General features: G+C 38.5%; 2 protein-coding genes across 3 annotated transcripts in view; both read left to right on the forward strand.

Annotated features, from left to right (window-relative positions):
• The first annotated feature begins 14 nt into the window (after window positions 1-14).
• dbf4 (DBF4-CDC7 kinase regulatory subunit) lies at window positions 15-12402 on the forward strand. The gene is made up of 12 exons (XM_061718371.1): window positions 15-252; window positions 5573-5739; window positions 5939-6133; window positions 6244-6294; window positions 7226-7295; window positions 7439-7515; window positions 7621-7666; window positions 7794-7839; window positions 7922-8041; window positions 8415-8529; window positions 10571-10686; window positions 10890-12402. The coding sequence occupies exons 1-12, from the start codon at window positions 192-194 to the stop codon at window positions 11677-11679; spliced, it is 1854 nt and encodes a 617-aa protein (XP_061574355.1). The 5' UTR covers window positions 15-191; the 3' UTR covers window positions 11680-12402.
• A 3335-nt stretch (window positions 12403-15737) lies between these two features.
• The window catches only part of adam22 (ADAM metallopeptidase domain 22), a 65539-nt gene continuing 64467 nt past the window's right edge, over window positions 15738-16809 (forward strand). For both annotated transcript variants that reach the window (XM_061716832.1, XM_061716833.1), the window contains exons 1-2: window positions 15738-16010; window positions 16400-16548. In XM_061716832.1, coding sequence (XP_061572816.1) covers window positions 15908-16010; window positions 16400-16548 — 252 coding nt within the window. In that variant the 5' untranslated portion in view covers window positions 15738-15907. The remainder of the gene's footprint in view (window positions 16011-16399; window positions 16549-16809) is intronic.

Here is a 16809-nt window from a genome sequence, read left to right on the forward strand (position 1 = left end):
ACGTAAACGCACAAGTTTGAGCGTTTAGGTCAGGTTGGGTCGCTTAATATTCTTGGCACATAGGCTAACCGGCAGATGTGTTATTTATCTGCTTGAAAAACGTATATATTTCTTATATCTGTGCTTATACGGAAGGAGCTGACGAGGACTTTATGGCATAAACAAAAGGACACGAGAGACATTTGTTCTCGATGAATGAGAATACGATGAAAACAAAGCGCTTTTCTAAGCGTCCAGGACCAAACTGGCAAGGTATGTACCATGATTTTATTTTTGTTGCTATTTCCGTCTCTTTTTGTCTTCCTCTTTTACTGAATTGAGGAGGATTCTACATTTGAATGATAACACTACACCCCCAACTTTAAAGCGTCATTTCTGTCTGTACGTGTTGGACTGGTTTGATCAGTTCTCATAGTTTAGTTTATTTAAGGATCCACATTAGAAGCACACAGATGTGCCTCTAGTCTTCCTGGGGTCCTGAACATAAAAATACAGTACAGTGCAGTCATACAGTAACAAAACAACAACAACCAAAATACAATCAGACAGGCTGCACAGACCTAAAATGATAAAAAAATAAATTTGAGAATAATACTGATAAACAATGAAGTCATAGTCACATGAAAATTATACGTTATACATTTATATTATCGTGGACGGTATCTTCATATTTCAAAAATGGTTAAAGATCTAGGTAGATACAACTGCTCCTTTGTATTATACTTTGATTGCATTATCTTCAAAAAACAGGATAAGGTGATAGCTAGAAACTGGACTTTATCCAATGATGAATAGAATAGAATAGAAAGCCTTTATTATCATTATACTGGTACAATGAAATTAGGCAGCAGCTCCTTAAAAGTGCACACATGCAAAGACTATGTAAACAAGTACTGTAAACAACAAAATGAAAAACAGGAAACATAAATATATATATACACTATAAAAAAGAGTGAATGGGAGGATAAAAATGTACGGTACATGAATGGGTGGAGGAATATTGCACTTGAATTTATGGAAGAGTATTGCACATAGATAGGTAAGGAATATTGGAACATTATGGATAGAAAATAAAAAAAATATTGCACAGTATGAGGTAGTTTATTGGTAAAAAAAAGTTCACAGCTTTGGGGAAGAAGCTGTCCCTGAGTCTTTTTGTGCGGGTTCGTAAGGACCTGAACCGCCTCCCGGAGGGCAACAGGTCGAAGAAGTGGAAACTGGGGTGGGTGTTGTCCTTTAGAGAAATTACCTTTTATGAGAGAACTAACTTGGAGGTCTGTGCAAACTTTTCTTTCCTTAGATGTTAGTTGAAATGTATGTTAATCTCCAAATCCCCCCCCCCAAACACACACACATTGATTGGCAAAGGTGTTGTCTCCCAATATAGATTGTTTGATTTGAGCTGTTGAGATAAAGACCATGGAAATGTTGGTGCTTGATTTGTGATGCCCAAACTCAAAAGGCCTGCTTACAGAAATTGTGCCTCAGCTGCTTATTAATGTTCACACGTTTTTGCTGGGATCACTTTTATGAAGGATACTTTGGGAGAACATTTGTAGCTGCCATTATCTCTCAAACACAAAAACATTTTAGATGGATAAGTGCCACCACAGACAGTTTTCCATTGAAACATAACAATTCTTATAGAAAGATGTCTTGTTTGTAAATCAGCGCACTTCTCTTTCATTTACTGTATAATTTGCAAAGAGGTTTAGGTTATGTGCTGCTTATTAAAAGAGATGATGCACTCGTTGTGATCACAGCTGATTTCCATTCACATTAATTATACCACTGCTAACATGTATCTTATGGCCACCAGTTTTCCATTGGCACTAGTGCATGAATAAAAACTCAAATGGAAATGATTGTAGATTGCTCGTATGATGGCTTTCCTTTTGTGCATGTAAGCAGGTACTCTACATTTAAATTCAAATTGTAGATGCATAACAGCTAATGCAGAGGACAGCAAAGTCAGCGGTGCTTGTTGCTCCATCTCCATCATTATTAGGACTGTTGTATAAGTGCTTGGGGAATCAGTGAAGAAGCTGCGCAACTACACCATCATTTTCACATGATTTATTTAATTTTTTCCATCCACATAGATCGCCGTGACTTTAAACAGCATTTAAATATCAAGCAGAGGGATTGTTGTTTTTTCTCTCATTATAACCACATTTAAAGGATTTGTAGGATGTGAAACGAATGTCAGATTGACTATCAGGAGTTCAATAATTCAACCATTTAATTAGTAAGTGTATTTATGTGCTGATTTTATTTGCTAAATAAAGTCACAATACATTCTTGTATCATATACCCTGAATCTAGAAGATAAAAATCAACCAGATTTTAATACTTTTTTCTGGTGTGCTAATTAGTCCATTCTTGAGTGTCAATATCGAATAAATAGTGTAATAAAGATAAGGAATTAAGTTAACAGGCCTATATCAGAGAAAATGTATTTATTTTCCTTGTTATTTTTACTTCAATTGTAATCCAGTTCAGGGTCACAGGGATGCACTAACTCATCCCAACTGCTGCCATGAGAGTGGTGGGGCAGAACCTAGACGGCTCACTTGTCTGCATCAGAGAATATGTGGTCAATGAAGTTGAAAGATTAAGAACTGTCTGTGCAGCTGCATCCCAGATGTAACGGGCTGTGCATTATTTCATACTAAATGAGCAAAGAACTAAAAGATAAACATACCAAAAATGAAGAATCAGAATCGTTTATTTGGCCAGGTCAGACAAGACATGGAATTTGACTCGGTTATTTTCGCTCACTCTACAGTAAATGGGTAACAGACAAATGACAGCTCTTATTAACATATCTAAAAAACAATAAAGTGAAAGGTGCAGCAGTATGAGGTAGACATGATTATTAGAAGGTGCATTGTTACAGCATATGATTGTGTTTATTGTTGTGGTTGTTATTATTATTATTATTATTGCACGGTGATTGATTACTCTGATTGATGAGAGTTCATCAGAGCAACTGTTTGGGGGAAGAAACTGTCTCTGTGTCTGGAGGTTTTGGCGTACAGAGCTCTGTCGCGCTGTCCAGAGGGCAGGAGTTCAAACAGACTGTGTCCTGGGTGTGAGGGGTCTGCAGAGATGTTACCTGCCCGTTTCCTGGTCCTGGACTGGTACAGGTCCTGGATAGATGGGAGTTTAGTCCCAACTATCCTCTCTGCAGACCTGATTGTCCGTTGCAGTCTGTGCCTGTCTAGTTTGGTGGCCGATCCGAACCAGACAGTGATGGACGTGCAGAGAACAGGCTGAATGATGGCAGAGTAGAAGGTGATCAGCAGCTGCTGTGGCAGGTTAAACTTCCTGAGCTACAACCTCTGCTGAGCCTTGTTCCAGACAGAGTAGAGAGAGAGTAGAAGTGGTGTTTGAAAGACAGAGTATAGCCTTGTTGTTGCTACTTTCTCCCTGACCTCCGGATGGACACATGAAGTAGGAGCCAAGCTCTGCTAATCAAACAAACTTTAGATCTCCATTCAATACTCTACAGGCCTCAGTTCGCATGTTCAAGTTTATGCATTACAGACAAAACCTCAGGAGTATGACTGGTTTGGAAGAGTTTCCAGAAGAGTTTCTTCTGTCTTTGCAAAGTTTCATCTCACAAACCAGAATACTATAAGAAAAATGGCTTTTAGATAAAACTTCTAGGTTGTGATATTTGGCCTCGTAAACAATTCGAAGCACTATGGTGGAGTCATGATGGAGTGAGGCTGATTTTGTAGCCGCAGGACCGGGGCATCTTGCAGTTTTGCACAGGAATAGATTGACAGCAGAAAGGCTGAAAAAAAAAATAGAGTGAGGACGTTGCAATGGTCCAGTCCTCAACCTGACTGAAAGCTTGAGACGGGATGTTTAAGAGGACTTCACAGAAACAAATACTTGTACAACTTAATAAACTGAAAATGAGCTGAAGCAACATTGTAAAGAAGAGCTTGTCAAAGTTGTGTGAGTGTCACTAACAGTGCTGTACTGAAAAGTATTACATATGGAGGTTAAGGTGGTTCCATAAGCTCTTAGGTCATGGCGTGTACTTAGGTTTCCTCTTACAGTCTTAACATTTTGACTTTGTTTTTTGTTACATGTAAAAATTTGAGATACAACATGTCAAATGTTTACCTGAAGTAGTATTTACTTAATGTTTAAGATCTAATAAGGACCTGTAATTGGTTTCCCTTTTAATCATGCCGTGCTACATGAAGGTTCAGAAGTGAAAGAGGCTGTATTTTAATTTTCACAGTCATATAAATCCATTTGTAGCACAAACAACCCCAACCTTGCGGCACTTGTGTAACACACACAGAGCAAGTGACAACCATTTATACTCTCCATAAAGCTTTTTCATCTTGCTTATAAGAAGTTTAGAAGAAATTCAATAGTCAACATTCGAAGTGTATCAAAAACAAACTTCATGTTATGCAGGAATTTAGAACAATATCTGTTCTTGTCTTATCTTTGATGAAATGTTTTGATCCACTTCAAATTGACTACTGTAGTTCATACATCAGTAAAAAATGTGCACTGACCTTCACTAAACTAAGTGACTGCGGAGGCCGGTACCTCAGTTTATTGTAACTGGCCCGGGAACATATTCACTCTCCAAGTCTCTGTAGCTGCCTAACAGAAGGTCGTGTTCTTTTGTTCCCCCCAGCACAACAACATTTATTTCACGCTTGTGGATTCCATGTGTTTTTGCCTTGGATCTAAGAATGCAAATTTGTTGGATCTGTTGATATCTTGATATTTGCTGTAAAATAGTATTGTTTCCATTGACCCTAGAGTTACACAAAGCTCAAATATCCATAAAGAAATACTGTAATGGAAAATCCTCTGATTCGCAAAAAGAACTCTCAAATTCTACCAAAACATTTTTACACTTCCAGGAGTTGGTTTTTCAGGCGATTCAATAATCCACTTATTCGCAAAAGTGTAATTGAAATGGTTTTTGCCACTGGAGGTGACAGTCGGTCAAGCTAAAGTATTAAAATCTGGTTTCCAGCTGTTTTTGGAATCACTAATATAATGTAGTTGAGATTTTCTCTTTTGTAGTTTTTGAAGAGAAGTCTCGCAGGAGAGTTACGAGAATTACGCTTATTTGAAAAACAGCGTTCAATGGAAACACAGACCCCATGCACTGCTACTTTTATCCCCAAGTCCAGAGTTACGATTTTCTTTTGCGCAAAAGTGTAATGGAATCACGACTATTCACACTGCATGGTCAAGGGAAATCGAAGCGCAAGTTTTCTTCTCTGGCCGTTGATACGCAGCTTGTCGAGATCTTTTGATAGAACTAATGTGTTACTACCAGGTGCCAATTTAGTAAAAGGCATAGTCACATAGCAAGACAATAGTTGCACAAATGTTTGGATTTCTTAGAATTTAATGGCCTTTTGAAATTTTCAGCTCTCATTCATGTAGGCTGGTGTTTGAATGCACTTATTTGTGGTGGATTAAGTAACTGAGATAAGCAATGAATTCTTCAATGTGGAATACCACAGAACTTTTCAGACACACTTTTTACTTTCTGTGACTATAATGATTTTCTTTATAGGTAATGCTGCAAATAAGGGTGAAAAGAAGCCAGTGAGCCAGGCAAAGCAGACACAAGTGTCCTCTCATGCACAAGTCAGACCTTTTGCTGGGAAAGTGTTTTTCCTGGATCTACCATCGAACAGAAAAGCAGAGACACTTGAAAGTGACATCAAAGAACTGGGAGGGGTAAGGCTAAACATACAAACAGCCCCAGAACTTTTCTTTTTCTACAAGTTGGAAGCCAGAATCTGTGATTACACTCGTGCCAGTTTTACTGTAAACATTTTTTTTTTTACTTACAGTATGAAACAATGGTGTGTGGTGTTTTTCATTTACGTACCCTTTATTGCTTTTCTCTAAAAGTGGTATTCCTTTTTTCTTGTAGACTATTGAGAAATTCTTCAGTAAAGAAATTAAGTATCTGGTATCCAACAAGCGTGAGGCGAGATGTGTCCATGGCCTCAGGAAAGATTCTCCTGCTCCCAGCGCGGACTCCGGGCCAAGCTCGCCACACCCTTGCTCAAATCCCCTCAACCATGGAGAAAGTATCAAGAGCAGGTCTCTGAATCAAGCAGAAACGGTGAGATCAAACAACCGTCATGTATAAATGTTCAGAAGGTTCCTTTTACCCTCTTGTACACTTTGTTTTTGTAGGTATTCATGAATTTTGTTTTCTGTTGCTTTTTTCAGTTTGTCACAAGCCGAGGGAAGTCTTTGGTGGAAAAAGTAGTGAAGGAGCAGGTTTGTATATAAACCAATGAAACATGATGATGATGCATATGGGCCATGTAGTAAATGTATGTAATGGTAGATTTATGTATGTATCGCTGAATGTGGAGATAATGCAACACGATATATCAAATCAAAACGGGAAAATAAACAGAATGTAGAAATTTAATCAAAAGCATTGTATGATATCCTTGAAACTCTGCATACTTCTTCTTTTTTTTTTTTCTCCCAATTACGCCTCTAAGACCCACAATATCACATCCTCAGTGCTCAAAGTTTGTTGGAGACGATGTGGATGCTTAGAAGCACGCCACACACGCAACATTTTTTTGTAGTTGTGAAAAACTAAAGATATTTGGGGAACATTCTGTCTTGATTAATGTACTTGGCTACAAGAATCCGCTGTCATGCACTGTCGTGTCCCTGGGTAATATCTTACCATTTACACTGCAAGGGAGCAGTACTTGGTTAAGATTCTCCTGACAGCATGGGGGGAAACTAACCAGAAACTAATATAATCTCATGAAAGAAATTCTTTTTACTGTAAAACAATAAATACGGACAGTGAAAATAGTCACTTCCATGCTATGTTTGCAGATAGATGTGTTTGTAAAGAGGTGGTTGAAATGGACATTGTATCAAAAGGAAATGTAAGGACATCGGCCAATAATTTGTCTACACAAGGACAAAGCAGTATTGTGAATTTGTATATTCCCTGTTGGTTCTGATACAGAGTTTGTGTTATTTTTGTTTGTTTCCTTTACTACGTATTGTCTAGCTACTAAAGCTATGGTTTTATTTAAAAGAAACCATATTTACACTGAAGGGTAAATTTTACAAAGATAATAAAAAAAACTAAAGTGGGGAAAAAAACCATAAACATGGTACATCATATTTATTTGGAATTTGAATAACATGTTTTTTGTGCTTTGCTGGTTTTTAGGGCCGGGTACAGATGGACAGGATGCTGTCAAATGCCCTGGAGTGGGGTGTTAAAATTCTCTACATAGATGGTAGGTTGCACTGCTCATCCATCCATCCATCCATCCATCCATCCATCCATCCATCCATCCATCCATCCATCCATCCATCGTACTATTCGTTAATGTGTAATTCTTTTTTGATTGATTTTTTTTCCCTCCAATTGTAATTGCAGATCTATTAGCATATGTCCAGAAGAAGAAAAAGGGTTTCCAGAGCCAGGTTCTGATGACTGCTGCTCCCAAAAAAAGTGTACGTTTTCAAATCAGTTACCTGAAAATGGAACAGTGTTGTTTAGGATTATCTTTTTCAAGTTTATGCTTAAGGTTTTTTCATGTAATAATTTTTTTTTTACAGGTCAAAATTGAATCGGCAGCAAAGCAACGCTCTCAGAAATGCAAAGGTACATACATTTACTATTACTAAAGATGTGCCTTACACAATTTCTGTTTTAGTTACACTTTTTTTATTTCAAGCTGTAAATGTTGTATGCAAATTGTTGTTGCTTACACTTGTGATATTTGTTACAGTGGGGCGGCTGACTAAACCTTTCATCAAGGTCGAGGATTCAAGCAAGTAAGCGACAAGCGAAAGAACATAACATTCATGTGCCATCTTGAAATTACTGACTCCTGAACTGTGTTTGAACCCATTTCAGACATTATCGCCCAATCTACCTCACAATGGCAAACATGCCTGAGTTCAACCTGAGTTCCATTGCTCCTGGTACTCCCTTCTGTCTGGAAGACAAAGAGCCTCCTGGAACCAAACCCAAGAGGTATTGTTATTTATAAACATGTTAAATGTAATATGCCCATTGTAATACATCAGTTTCACATTGATAAACCCCACGTAAAACCTCTTGCCAAATATTTCCACATGGTTACAGTTTACATATTCTGGCTGTGAAAGCCCCACAAACCTTCTTATATTTTGCTCTGAGTATTGAAAAAAATAAAAAATACTCTCGTCTCAGTGGTACACCAAGACTTTTTTTTCTTGTGTGTGTGTATATATAATTAACTAAATTAATATTCAGTGCAGTTTAAATAATGCTCCTGTAACCACTTAAATGTCTGTCCTGAATGAAAAAGGTATTAAAATGCAGTAATTGAGAAGCGTTTTCTTATTTGATAATCCTCTGAGAACAGGGGTGTGAAAGCTCCAGCCAGCGAGGAGAAGGCTCAAAGTCGAAAGAGGAACAGAGACAAGAAACGAGGCGGCTACTGCGAGTGCTGTATGATCAAATATAACAACCTCACAATGGTACGTTTTTATGGAAGTCATGTTGTTGTCACGATTATAAGTTATGTAAAAGTTAAGACCTAATTAGAGATGTTTGGATTCCACGGTTTGTGAGTCTTAGAGTTTCTTTATATATGGATTTATTATACAAGGCTGTTTAGAAACAGAAGTCTTAATCTCCTATTTGAATGAAGCACATCAGGCTGTAAATAAAAGATTGGCTATCCTCTTTCAGCCACTGCAGAAATGCCTTAAACTTGCATTTTATTTTATTATAGCCTTCAAGGTGCAGAAAGTGTGGAAGCTTAAAACATTGGCCATCTTCCTATTTTAAAGTAGTTCCTTTTTGTGATGCGTGTCTTTTGTAGTTTAAGATTGTGGGGAATGAATTGAAATCTAAAGTGGGCCCACTTGTCAACTTATAGAATACATGAACAGTTTCTGCCGTCCTCCACTATATCACCAAGTATATCATCATAACATTGGCATAGCTTCCATGTTTCCATCCATCGATTTTTCTTCACCAACGTCATCAAGATTCAGTATCAAGGAAGATCTCATTAGACCCAGGCATGTTGCATTAGACCAAAGTAGATAACTTTATGTCACTACATCAAAGCAAAATCTTCCATTATCTATAATTAACAAATGTACTCACCACAGCAATGCTTCAGGATTTGGACAGTTTGTGATTAGCAAGCTGTTACCCTGTGGGCATAGATACTAACTACAGTCAGATCTATGGCTCCCTCGTAAAGACAAAGATGGTGACGATAAAATTAAAATCGTAAAATAGTGGTGAGACCTCTGTTGCCGTCTCTACCTTCTTTAATCTAATCTTGCTTTTTGGTTTGTGTACAATATGTGTTTATTGAAAAACTTCTCACCTTAAATTCCAGATGTCAACTTGATATCAGTTTACACCGTCACTATGATCTCTCTCTATATATATTTATATATATATATACGTACCAAGTTTAGTTTGATGCACTGGTGCTTGCTTTTGACAGTTTAAATGGATTACTGAAAATTTGTTTATAAAAGATCAATAATTCTAAATACAGTAATCAAGTTTACTAATAAATGTAACCCCATTGAGTCTGGCTCAGTAAGAGGAAGGGGTTAAAGTAAAATCGTGGAAACAATGTTCATTATTATATGCTCATTAATTTATCTTCGTTCACAATTAAAATTTGAGCCTGGAGCCTTAAACAAGATTTCCTTTGTGTATATCGGTGTTTCATGTTATAGAGAAAAATGTAGGGTGCTTTCACACCTGTGGACCGTTTGTTTTGTTCCGATTCAGGGGCTAAATCGATAGTTCTTTCGTTTCTCGTTTGTGGGGTTTGTGTTCACAAGGCAAGCATCTTTAGCGGTTCAAAGCTGTTAACAAATGCCATGCGTGAACAAACAGTTCTCTGATTGGTCAGAATTGAACGCGGAAGGAGTTTCCTCGTCCGCACCCCGGGATAAACAACACGCCCCTTTCACAGAGAGGGCGCAAAGTGCAGACCGCCGCCGGCTTTCCCATTCATTTATGAGCTACCGGCGCAAGAGCGGACCGCTCTGCGGGCGAGAGGCCGCCTGCCGCGGCGTTTGCGCTGCGCAAACCCTGCCCGAATTGAACGTTTTTTAATTTCACCGTGCCGCGCTGGGACGACATCTCGGCACGTCCAATAGAAGAGAAGGTGGTGGAGGCTGCGCTTACTCTTCTCCTTGCACCAGTAGCACATACACATGAATGGAGTTGTGTCAGTTGCTGTGTCGATTATGTTCTCACTACAAATAAAAAAAAACGAACCGCTTCAGGTCTGGAATGGAATCGGGCCGAGACCACCTCTCCTAGGCGATCTCGGCTAGCTTGTTTTGTGCCGCTTCCGGGCGCGATTGCTGTGTTCATATATACCAAACGATCCGATCTTTAGAGGGAAACGCTCCCTGTTCCGGAACAACTGCTCCAAACGGGACAGGTGTGAAAGCACCCTTAGACTCAATGGATCTCACTAGACATCTATAATATTCAATTATTTAACAGATTTATTGATTTTTTTCTTTTGTTCAGCATGTCCGGAGTGAACGTCACAAAGCTTTCTCTAAGAGTGATGAGTACTCTGTGTTGGACCAACTGGTTTCAACTCTGCAATGCAATTTCACCCACTTAAAAGCTGAAGTCAAAAGGTAATATTTTCTTTTGAAACCACCATCAACATAGGTAGCAACAGAAAAATAAATGTGATGCATATCTATATATATATATATATATATATATATATATATATATATTTTTTTTTTTACATTATTGTTTACTTTTTTTCCTTAATGTATTTATATGTTTACACCTGTTTATTACAATGTATCTAAAAAAATGTTTTTCCCATTAGACCAAAGTGCAGTGTTTCCTCTGTTTTCGTCACTACTGGACCATGTGGAAAAACTGACCTAAAAAGAGATGGTGATCTCTCGGAGTCTGTTAAAGTGGAACAACATGGGACTGTTGATGGATCTAAGGGATCATATCCAGGACAGAATACGAAAACGGGATCTGTGCCCTGCTCTCCACCCCACATTCATGCAAAGTTTAACTGGATGAACTCGTATACCTACTCGCACAGATCCAAGCACAAATCGTCTGCTCCTAAACGGACGTCCAGTCACAATTCCCTCTTGACTTCTTGCACACAAAAATCTGAGCAGGCTCAGATTCCTCAGTTGAAGTCAGAAACGACTCCCTCTGCAGGTGAAACTGTGCTGCCGTTTCCCTCCAGAGTCACCCAGGTTGACCTGGTGGATCAGAAGCTTCAAAAAGACACAAGCAGCTCTGCACCCCATGTGCATAATACCAACGTCTCGAGTGAAGTAACGGATAGAGTCAACGCAATGACACACGAGCAGGAAAATATTAAAAAGGATACATCGCACTCAGAGACTGTCCAGGAGGGAAATGCTTTTTCTGACAAAGGGACTGGGAATGATCTCTCTGAAAAGCAAGAAGGAAGCTTTTCTCCGGTCCGGAAAATTAGGAGGAGAATCAAAGTTCATAAGCACAAAAGACGGAAAATTGACACTAACATCAAGGGTGATGATGTCCCAGATTACTCCATACTTAGGTTGTTAGAGATTTTCCAGTCCAGTGATGACATGGATGTGGAGTTTCATGGATTTGTAGAGTAAGAAGCAAATTATTAACTAAAGGGATGAGCTGGACTTTCTGAGCCACAAACGTGTGTGTGTGTGTGTGTGTGTGTGTGTGTGTGTGTGTGTGTGTGTGTGTGTGTGTGTGTGTGTGTGTGTGTGTGTGTGTGTGTGTGTGTGTGTGTGATTTAACGCATGTTTTTAATATGAATTGTAAAACCACATCAAGGTTTGATAACGATCTGCAAAAAACTGAAGGCTCTTCTGAAAGACAAGATATTATTATCAGTATCCTCTTAAACTTTTATTTCTGTTAATTAGAAACCATTGGAAAGCATAAACCATAAATTATATGCTAGAGTATGAACCGTTCCCCCATGTTAGATAAAAAAAAAAACAAAAAAAAAAACAACATCTCTGTGAAAATAATAACAAGCCTGAAGTGAAGAATTGTAAAAGCATTCAAACATTGTTCTGGGACTGGAAGTGAGGAATATGCAGCTTCAGATCTGAATGACTTCCTCTTCCTCTTTTTATCTATCGTTTGTTTTACATTATACCAGATGAATGGCAGCTGCCGGTGTCCTTTGACACTTTTGTTTACAGAGTAGTGTTAAGGTAAAAGAAAAACACAACTAAAAGTAAAATATAATATTTTTTTACTATAAAATGTATGATAGTGAGCATTTTGTACACGGTTTTCTTTACAAATATTTGTGCCATATTTATTCTCAATTTTGATTAAAGATGTAATGCATAACTTTGTATTAAAATGAACTGAAATGCAAATCTGCTGAATCTAGTTTTTTCATGTTCACTTTATTTGAGGCAAAGATTTCAAAGTGATTCTCAAACTCACCTGGCTCAGTTCATTGTCTCCTTTGTAATTGATGCACTCAACATTTAATCAGGGAAATGTGCAAGATGCAATGATCTGAAAATATTTAGTGACTGTATTTTATCTTAAATATTACGTGACAGGATGCTACATTCTACTGCAGTAGAAAATCAGTCATATATTGCTGTCAAACGAATGACCTGGAGGTTGAGTGTATGAGCTATTTGACCTTAAACTTGACATTTTATGACTTTTCTTAATAGCACTTTTTATGACCTGCACTCACGTTTTGCTTTCTGGTGCATTAGCTTGGCTTTTCTCTCCTTTTAGTGCATAAGCATAGTGCTCTTGTCCTCCCTCAGCACTTGAATGGATTCACAGGTCATGTGGGACTGTGTGCTACTGGCATTAAGAAAATGAGCATCAACATGCAGCAGCGGGTACTTAGTGCAGCGGTACAACAAATAGAAATGGTAAAGTGATGCTGAATGTATATGGCCATCCAGCTGCTCTGTTACTGTACCCTTTTTTTTCCATATGCAGTCATACAAAAATAAGCACCCCCTTTTTTAATCATGTTCTTTTTTTTTTCTTATGTGTGCATTTTTTTCTATTGGGTTTTCATTTATTTAGCAATCATGAATTTGGGGGTCCAGGGGGGCATTCAGTGTGAAACTGGCCTAAGATTTGATAGCTTGTATATCTGCCTTTAGCAAGGATAACTTGTTTACTACATGATTTTATCAGTCTCTCAATTTGTTCTGGAGGACTTCTATCCTTTTAAGAAAAAAACAAAATGACTTTAGTTTTTTGGGCGTTAGTTTGATTTGCTGGTCATTGTTGTGCTGCATGATCCAATTTCAAACAAGCGCTAGTTGCCACACAGCTGGCCTCACACTTGCCTCTAGAATATTCCAGTATACAGTTTAGTCAATACAATCAATCCAGGATGCTGCAGTACAACCCCAAATGATCACGCCTCCGCCACTGTGCTGGACAGTGGGTCTTTCAGCTAAAATGCTATAGTTGTTTTTTGTCAAACTTAGGGACAATGTTCCAGCAGTCTTGTAGTTTGCTTGGATGCACTTTGATAAATGCATAAAATAACCAAGAAAAACTGATGCAAAGCTTTCTGATCAAAATTGCATCTGAATAGATGGCTTTTGCTATGGCCTCGTTTCTAACTGGGAGTTGTGTAGGAGTGGAGTGCCTTTAGAAGTCTGTGCTTCTACAGGCACTATGACTTGTTTTGACAGTGTGTGTGCTCTTAACAGCAATAACTGTTAGTTTTTATGAGAAGCTCTTGGGCAATCCCTCACAGATTTAATGTTAAAATATTGCCCAGTATATTTAACTGCTCAAGCCTGATAAACAATAGGAAGAATATTTAAGATGTGAAGGGGAAACCTCCCATGTAAGAGGGTTTGTTAGCTGGAACTGGAAAATTCTGCCTCACGGGTGGAGGAGTCCCTTTAACTGAGAGGGAAACAAACACTGTTCATTTCATTATAATCTCTTTCTGTGTATGTTTACTCATTTATTTTCTAATACGGGTGGGGACTTGGCTTTCTGGAGTCCTGGCAGATGATGGAGTGAGTCATAATAGGCAGAACTGTGGAGGAATGGCAGTGCAGAAGGCCTAATGATGAGGACGTGCATGTACTGAAAAAAATAAATCTAAGCGCATGTAAATATAACATTAAATCTGTGATATTAACAATTAAAAATTAAGTGTGTTGCTTTACACGAATACATCTAGTTTTGAACTTAATCTGCATTTGTTCAAAAAACAAGACATTGTGATCTGTTGTATTTACTTTTCCTTTAACAATTTTAATCTATTGGGCATGACCAACGTTTAGATGAGACATGCTTTATTTGTTTAAGTAGAACAACACAGTAAGAAATATCTTGCTTGATCTACTTTAAAATAATTATGGCAACTTTTTCGCATGAGATTTTTATGTAGATCAAGAAAAACTAGTCTTTGTATAAACTACTTTAATTTTTAGTATGTACAAAATTCATTTGCAAGTAAAATCAACTTAAATTTGGCAAGTAAAGTCAACTTAATTTTGATAAATAAACATAATTAAGTTGACTGTACTTGCAAAATGTATTATTTACATACAAAAAATTAAGTAGTTTATACAAAGACTAGTCTTTCTTGATCTACATAATAATCTCATGCAAGAGATGCTGCACCTTTCAGTTTAAAAAAAAATTGTATATATGTTATTTTATTTTATTTAGAGCCGTCATAACCATGTCTACCTTATACTGCTGCACCTTTCAGTTGTTTTTAATTGTAGGCCTATATATGTTAATAAGTGCCACATTTGTTTATTTACTGTTTGCTATTTTTAAATCTGTTTCATATTATATTAAGTTATGAAATATCTTGGGGTGTTAAACTATAGTATTATATTGTAATATATAATAGCATGGTGATATAATTTGGTTATATGTTATAATATTTTATACAAATTATGTTATATTAGGATATTACTATATTTATTATGCTATATTTATATGATAACATGCTACACCACTCTATATGATAATTATTTATTTGTTCACTCTCGAATCAATATTCTCAATTTATGTACCTATTTTCATCACCTTATTTACACTCAAACAAGGCACACACACACACACACACACACACACACACACACACACACACACACACACACACACACACACACACACACACACACACACACACACACACACACACACACACACACACACACACACACACACACACACACACACATGCTGTCTTTTGTCATCGTTTGCACTGTATGTTAATAAATAAAATAAAAAAGGATAAATGATTAAAAAAAAAAAGTAAATAAAGACTTCAATTGACCAAAAAAAAAGCACACATATTACGGTTACATTTGTTTCTGTCAAAATAATAAACATTTAAGAAACATAAAAAAAAATCTGGGTACAGTGAGCGAAATAGTCAAATTCCTTGTCGGACAATGTTGAAACTTGGCCAATAAAGCTGATGCTGATGCTGATGCTGATGCTGATGCTGGTCCAGTGGGCGGATGGCTGGGGCGCAGTTCTCCTCCATCCTCCCCCCTCGGCTCATATTTATGCATTAGGCGTTCCTGCAGTGAAGCCGCTGGCTGGACATGGATGTATTTTAAGGAGGTGTCCCCGCTCCTCCCTCCCCTCCCTCTCCCCTCCCTCTGCCGGTCTCTCTCCTCCGTAAACCACTCTCATCCTCCGCGGGGTCTCGGCGCTCAGACGCGCTCGGCGTTCAGGCTCTCCGCTCCCCGATGGCCCCCCATGAGCGGGACTGCGCTACCCAGACCAGCCCCGGCTCCAGTCGGTCCTAGCGAAGGCAGGACCCCGACATCCTCCCTTGGAATACCGTCTAGATCCTTTATTCCCAACCTGCGATAGAAAGAGATGAGAATGATGCTCGTAATGCGCCCGCGACGGTGGATTTTCCTTTTGTACGTTTGTGGATTGATGCGCGTCGGTCACCAGAGGAGCCCCGACGCACTAAATGGTAATTGAAAGCGACCCTTTTTGAGTATATTACGTAAATTGTTGTAGCGCAGATGCAATAGGCTTGCATTTATTTTTTTTATTAATCACTGTATTTTGCTCCATGAGCTACATCTCTAATCTTCATCTTAATATTGCTGATTTTATGTTATCAAAGGACGTGGAAACGCTTGCAGTGAATGTGTTTATTTGAGTGCACGGAGGAGCAGGCGGGGAGTGAAGGATGATTTATGGTCCCGCGTTGGACCAACGCGTAGGGTTACGGCGTAGCTACGCGGCGACGCACACCGTACGGTGCGCGTCGCCGCGTACCTTACGCCGTAACCTTACTGCGTCGATTTAACGCAGAACCATAATTGAGGCTTGAAACGGTGTTGGCTGTGTGTGCAGGAGAAGCCTTGCTGGGCTTCAAGGCTCTGCGGGATGCGGGCAGGTTCGTGGGGAAGCAGGACACGGTGCCTCTCCGGCTGGACAGCCACACTCACATCACACACGACGAGCTCAGCACCAGGCTGAAGGCCGGCCCCGGATCCCCGCAGGTACACTTTGTTTTCATGTTGCCTGGTTGGAAAGAGGAGTGTCCGCATGGAGGAGACGCGAGCTGCATGGGAAGGTGCTTCTGGAGGCATGGAGGATTATTTATCTTTCATTGACTCTTCTTCGCCTCCCATTTCTTTACCATCATCTAAAACAAAAAAATATATATTTATTATTATTATTACTATCTTTTTTTTAATTCTATCCTACTTAAATTAGGCTACTGAAAATATTCAGCACAGTGGAATTTCCTCTAGATACAG

The sequence above is a fragment of the Cololabis saira genome, chromosome 3 (genome assembly GCF_033807715.1).
Source record: "Cololabis saira isolate AMF1-May2022 chromosome 3, fColSai1.1, whole genome shotgun sequence".
Classification (NCBI taxonomy): Eukaryota; Metazoa; Chordata; class Actinopteri; order Beloniformes; family Belonidae; genus Cololabis; species Cololabis saira.

Coding starts and splice junctions, on each gene's coding strand:
- dbf4 (XM_061718371.1), top strand. CDS start 192: ATGAATGAGAATACGATGAAAACAAAGCGCTTTTCTAAGCGTCCAGGA. Junction 7,296..7,438: donor TAAAATTCTCTACATAGATG/GTAGGTTGCACT, acceptor TTGTAATTGCAG/ATCTATTAGCATATGTCCAG. Junction 8,530..10,570: donor AATATAACAACCTCACAATG/GTACGTTTTTAT, acceptor TCTTTTGTTCAG/CATGTCCGGAGTGAACGTCA.